The sequence below is a fragment of the Sphaerodactylus townsendi genome, linkage group LG04, assembly GCF_021028975.2.
Source record: "Sphaerodactylus townsendi isolate TG3544 linkage group LG04, MPM_Stown_v2.3, whole genome shotgun sequence".
NCBI classification, from domain to species: Eukaryota; Metazoa; Chordata; class Lepidosauria; order Squamata; family Sphaerodactylidae; genus Sphaerodactylus; species Sphaerodactylus townsendi.
This window is the reverse complement of record NC_059428.1, coordinates 136,152,673-136,159,010: the sequence shown is the minus strand read 5'-3', so window position 1 is coordinate 136,159,010 and position 6,338 is coordinate 136,152,673. Positions and strand designations below refer to the sequence as shown.

The 6,338-nt window shown below is 48.2% G+C and overlaps 1 protein-coding gene across 7 annotated transcripts in view; it reads right to left on the bottom strand.

Annotated features, from left to right (window-relative positions):
• Positions 1–3,296: 3,296 nt before the first annotated feature.
• AKAP11 (A-kinase anchoring protein 11) overlaps positions 3,297–6,338 on the bottom strand; it is a 50,846-nt gene continuing 47,804 nt past the window's right edge. For all 7 annotated transcript variants that reach the window (XM_048493120.1, XM_048493116.1, XM_048493113.1 and 4 more), the window contains one exon: positions 3,297–4,187. In XM_048493120.1, the coding sequence (XP_048349077.1) occupies positions 4,038–4,187 (150 nt within the window). In that variant the 3' untranslated portion in view covers positions 3,297–4,037. The remainder of the gene's footprint in view (positions 4,188–6,338) is intronic.

Genomic DNA, 6,338 nt, shown 5'->3' with positions numbered 1-6,338 from the left:
TCCTCCAGCCGGTCAGTCTCCGTGGAAAGGAGGGGAGCCCAAGGCAGCAGCCCTCAAGGGCTGCTGGGGCTTCTCTCCTGCACAGAGGTCGCCTGGCTGGCGGGGGAACAAGGAGAGGACTCCTGTGATGCACAGGAGTTCTCGCGTCGGCCCCCAGCCAGATGGGCAGCTTCCGTGGGGAGGGAGGAAGGCAATGGTGGGATTACTGGTTCGACGAAATAGCCGAAGATTCAGCTACCGGTTCTACTGAACCGGTCCAAACTAGCTGAATCCCACCTCTGGCCACAGGGCTCTGGTACAGGCCTTGCCCTGCTGACTCCTGTGGGGGATCCCTTGGTCCTTGGACAATTTCCTCCTGGGTAGGGCTTCCTGTCTTCTTTTCATTGCTCTCCTTGGGTGGCACCTGGCTAGACTGGTGGCTGCATCATTTAAAACCCTGGCCAGATTGGGAAGCGCATCACCATGACACACCTTTGTCAGATGGAGTGCCTGGTTGCTCCATCCTGCCCGCTGCAGCGAGGCCTTCAGCAAAAGAAAACAGACGCAGAATCAGTCTGCACAATTTATTTAGGTATTACTAAAACAAGGTTAATTTAGCGGAACTTGAAATTCACATCTGATAACGATCACATGTCTAAGAACAATAAAATGTCACTGTTGCTCAGTGAAAGATCTTTCTGTTGATTTTGTTTAATACAAGTATTTATAAAGATTTGTTCCAACTGTTTTTAGTTTACAAACGACACAGTAAGGGCCACTCTGCATGTTATATCGCGTCTGCACATAAAGCTCTCCCATGTAGAAAGACACATGAAACTTTCGTGAACATGTACACACACATTTGACTGTGTCTATATGGAGATGGAACACTTGTAAACATGGCATCAGGAGCTCTCCAGGTAGGAAAAGCACAACAGCCCTACAGTGCAAGCTCAAGTGCAAGACGGACACAAAATCAGGGGTCTGCACCCTGCGGCTCTCCAGATGTTCAATTGGCCATGCTGGCAGGGGATGATGGGAATTGTAGTTAATGAACATCTGGAGAGTTGCAGGGTGCAGACCCCTGACTTAAATAATTTACTCCAACCTGAATAGAACCAACTGGCCTTGCAAGAGAGAAAGGCCTCAAACTCCTTCTCAGCACCCCCTGAGAGCCTCTTCCTAGCCTATGACTCCTGGAGAGGAAAGGGGCAGAGAGTTCATGGTCAAGCCATCCCCCTTAAGTATCACGCTACAGAAGTTCCTTAACAACCCTCCCCACACACACGCACACCTATGAGGGATCCTTTGGATGGGCCGGAGAGTCAGAGAGGTAAGTCAAAACAACAGCTCCGGCTGTTTAATAATAATCCAAAGATGCTGGATGATACAAAGAAACGGTAATGACCTGGAACTACAACTTGAACTGCAACCGGAACATACAAAGATGGCTCAAAAATGAAATGAATAAAAAAACCAGAAACTGACCTCTACAAGGTAACGCAATATAGACAGCAGAAGTCTGCAGTAAAAAGCTGAGGACACTTTTGCACTTGACTCACATCGCTGCAACGAGGGTGATGCAGTTAAAGATGCGGCAGCAGACAGCCTTTTGCTCCCTGGTGGCATTGGTGCTTTTATCTCAATTGGCAGTAGGACTCTAATGGCCACCAAGGGAAGGAACGTGGATGCAGTCCCTTCTGGGCCCAGGAGGGCAGGTATTCGAGACTGGGGGGCCACGTGGGACTGCGGGGCTGCAATGGGAAGGAGAACAATTTCTCCTTTCCCGGGGTCTGAAGGGACTGCTGCATATGGGGCGAATACTTGTGTTCCTTCAACTGGTGGAGTGCAACACCTGCCTTCCTTGCAACACGGATCAGACGGAGCCCCATTGTTCCCACACCTCCACAACGCTTTGGTTAGACTAGCTATGCAGTTTTAACATTCCTTGAACAACCTTTTGTCATTTGTGATGTGTTCTACTGTAACACAAATAACTGCATGCAAAGAAAAGGTCCTAAGTCAAAATAGTAACCGTGAAACATTAGTCCTGGAACCAAACTCACCTCGGTGGGCTTCCCGACACTATGTGAGCTACTGATAGATTAATCATCTTTGCAAACCTGATGTTATTGGCTTGTTTCATTAGGAGGCATTTTTAATGCCCCAGCATTATTTCCTCTGCATATCTTCTTATAAACTGGGGCCTATCCTCTAAGATCTCTTTCAAAAGCTACGAAAACATGACCGCTTTTTGGAGCAAAACGTTCAACGTGACAGTCTATTTCAGTCTGAGTGAGGCAGGAAGGACTCAGCAGTGTTCAGTTTGCCCCATCCACTGCAGGCTGGAAGAGCTTCACAGGCTGAATTTCTGCTCATCACACAGCTGCTAAAAGCACCGGGGGTGGGGGTGGGGGTGCTGAAAGCCCTGTTAACAAGCCACGTTTCCTTACCCCGATGCTGCTGCTGCTGCCCATCTCATTCCCTGCAACTTGCTGTCAGGTGCAAATAGAATCTTACTTGTCAGGGCAAACAGGACAGAAGAGCATGGAAACAGCACAGTTGGGGTCCCCCCCGGGGAGCAGGTTTTGTCATGTTGGGGCTCTCCAAGATGTGTGGTCAATGCCTCTAAGGCAGGAATGGGTGAGAAGGACCCATGAAGCAGAACTGACTGAAGGCTACTCCTAGCGACTTTTTGTGATCAAACAAAACCTACAGAGACACACTGTTATGACTACGATGCCATCTGAACACAAATGAAGATGGTTTGAGGGACCAGCAATATACAGTGATAGCATGGACACAACATCGGAATTCTCTGCAGCTTGCCCCGGAAATGACATGACTCCTAGGAATGTTTTCAATCTTTCATTGTGCGGCAGCATCCGTGAGATTGACAACAGGACGTCAAATGGGGAAAACCAACTAGGCAGGCAGACAAACGTGGTTTATAAAACACTTCAAGAGGACCTCCCCCTTCCCCAGCTCCAGAAGAGAATGTTTGATTGGCTGCAGCATTTGCGGAAGGCCAGGTTGGCATCTGAAAAGCAGCTTGCCAGAAAGCACTACGGTGCTACTGTGAACATGGACCAAGAAATTCGGCTGCCATCCACCTGCGCCTGGTTGGATCCATCTTTAAGGCAAACAATGGCATTTGTTTCTAATCTCTAGTGCAGTGGTGGCAAACCTTTGGCACTCCAGATGTTATGGACTACAATTCCCATCAGCCCCCCCAATTGGCCATGCTGGCAGGGGCTGATGGGAATTGTAGTCCATAACCTCTGGAGTGCCAAAGGTTCGCCACCACGGCTCTAGTGGGTCTTCTTGAGGGTCATTGTGAGTGGGAAGTGAGGTGTGACAAGCCCCTCCCCCCTTCTCAAAGGCCCTTCCAACAAGAACCCCCCCCCCCCCCCGATACAGGCAAAGTCCAGTAGCTGCTTCTGGTTCCTTCTCATGGTCTTTTTCCGCAATTGGGGGGGGGGGGCATGGGGACACTTGAGCTGCCCATGGATGAGACAGGCAGCAGACTGTAGCAGGCAACCTGCTGGCAACTCCTTGTCAATCCTAAACCCTGTGCGAAGAGCACTGAGTTGCTGCATGCAACACAGAAACACACCATAGGAGGAACCGTAGGTGGCAGCACACAGACATTTCTGCATCATACTTGTCTCCTCCTAGAGAAACCAGAAGGCTCCATGTACATTCGTGGCACAGTTCCTTGGGGCACGATATGAGACAAGCGAAAGAGAACCGGTTAACAAAAGAAGGAGCAGCGAAACTGAACTGAAGCAACGGAACTTCCGGAGAGCCTGGGTTCACACCTGGCAGTCATTCTCCTCAGTGTTCCGAATGCAGCACAGCTACAAGAGGCACACCGATTGGACAGAGAGGCTCACTATGAAGACACGCACCAGACGAACAGGACAGCAATGCTACGTTAGCTTTCCAACCAGCGTTCTTCACGAAGCAGACAGCAGCAGGTTCATGAGGGGGGAAATGTACACATTTTCATGTCCTTCAGAAACAGAAACTTGCCAGAACAACATCACTTTGGGTGTTCAGAGGCAGTCCTGAAGCCACCCGAAGAGTGTCTGGCTTTCCAGAGCCGTCTCCCCATCGGCAGCCTTTTCTGTGGCTTCACAGTACCTCAGGACAGCTTGGAAGAGATCTCCCACTTTCCAGCCTTTCTCTCGCAACCTCTTCGACAGCTAGGAGGAAGCAAAAACAAGGACAAATCACCATGTGAATTCAGCAGCCCAGACTCAACTGTGGCAGCCAGGGGTGAAAATTCCGCTGAAATGGAAGCTTCAGTGATAACGTAAGAAAACCCACCCTACCATACGGAGCTCCCCGCAAGCCTACAACAGGCAGGGACAGAGAAGGTTGGCTTGGGTTTATCCACCAGCTTTGCCCAGTCCTCATCAACCCAGACTTTGGCGTGAACGAGAGACAATAAATGGAACAATTGATCTTATTTCTTGTCATGCCTTCTCTCCTTCCCAGTGTGTTTGTCTAATCTGAGTTTTTACTTATACTTGGGCAGGCTTAAAGAGATCTTGGGCTTTCTTTAAGAAAGGAAAAAGAAAAATAGACAAGCCACCACAACTATCAAGAGACAAGAGAAGAGTAGAAAAGTTTGGGTTTATACCTTGCTTTTCTCTCCTGTAAGGAAACTCATTGTTGAAGGCTTTCACGGCCGGATTCAACTGGTTGTGGTGGGTTTTCTGGGCTGTGTGGCCATGGTCTGGTGGATCTTGTTCCTAACGTTTCGCCTGCATCTGTGGCAGGCATCTTCAGAGGTGTATCACAGAGGGAAGTCTGTTACACACTGTGTTCAGTGAGAAGGGAATGTTTTAGTGGAGTATAAATGTTCATGTCCCCGGGTGGGGAACCAATCAATAAGTGTTCGGGTGGAACTTGCTATGCAAATGTGTGGTTGATAGTGTAGCATTGTGGGTGGGGCTTATCAGTCCAGGGAGTGATTCACATTTTCATGCCCTGCAGCAGCAGCAATATTGGTGAATGCAAATCCTGTGTTTGGGTGGAGTCCATTGTCCATGAAGTTAGAATGCCCTTGGCCTTTGCTTCTGGTGTTTTTAAGTACTGATAGCCAAGCTTTATTAATTTTCAAAGTCTCTTCTTTCCTGTTGAAGTTGTCTTGGTGTTTGTGCCATAGTAACCTTTTGAATTGTCCAGAATTTCAGTGTTTTCAAATAAGATGTTATGTCCAGTTTTGTTTAAGACACGTTCTGCAACTGCAGATTTTTCAGGATGGTTAAGCCGACAGTGTCTTTCGTGCTCCTTAATGAAAGTCTGAATGCTGTGTTTTGTGGTCCCTATGTAGACCTTTCCACAGCTGCAAGGTATGCAGTAGACTCCTGCAGAAGTGAGGGGGTCTCTCTTGTCCTTTCCTGAGTGTAGCATCTACTGTATTTTCCTGGTAGGTTTGAAGATGGTTTGTAGGTTTTGTTTTTTCATCAGTTTCCCTATTTAATCTGTGATTCCCTTGATGTATGGTAGAAATATTTTTCCTGTGGTGGGCTGTTTCTCCTCAGTCCTCTGGGTTTTTCTTGGTCTTAAAGCTCTTCTGATTTCTGTTGTGGTGTAGCCATTAGTCTGCAGAGCCCATACTGCAGAATAGCCATTAGCCTGGAGTAGCCATTAGCCTGCACAGGGAGGCCATTGAAATTCATAAACACCAAGACAACTTCAACAAGAAGAGACTTTGAAAATTAATGAAGCTCGGCTATCAGTACTTAAAAACACCAGAAGCAAGACCAAGGGCATGCTAACTTCATGGACAATGGACTCCGCCCAAACACAGGATTTGCATTCACCAATACTGCTGCTGCAGGGAATGCAAATGTGAATCACTCTCTGGACTGAAAAACCCCACCTGCAATACTATACTATCAACCACACCTGTGCATAGCAAGTTCCACCCAAATACTTATTGATTGGTTCCCCACCCGGGGACATGAATGTTTATACACCACTAAAACATTCCCTTCTCACTGAACACAGTGTGTAACAGACTTCCCTCTGTGATACACCTCTGAAGATGCCAGCCACAGATGCAGGTGAAACGTTAGGAACAAGGTCCACCAGACCACGCCCACACAGCCCGGAAAACCCACTACAACCAAACTCAAAGGAGTTCACAAACTCCTTTTCCATCCTCTCCCAACAGACACTTTGTGAGGTAGGTGGAGCTGAGAGTGCTTGGAGAGAACTATGACTAGCCCAAGGACACCCAGCAGGAATGTAGGAATGCGGAAACACATCTGGTTCACCAGATAAACCTCTGCTACTTATGTGGAGTGGGGAATCAAACCCAGCTCTCCAGATTAGAGTCCACC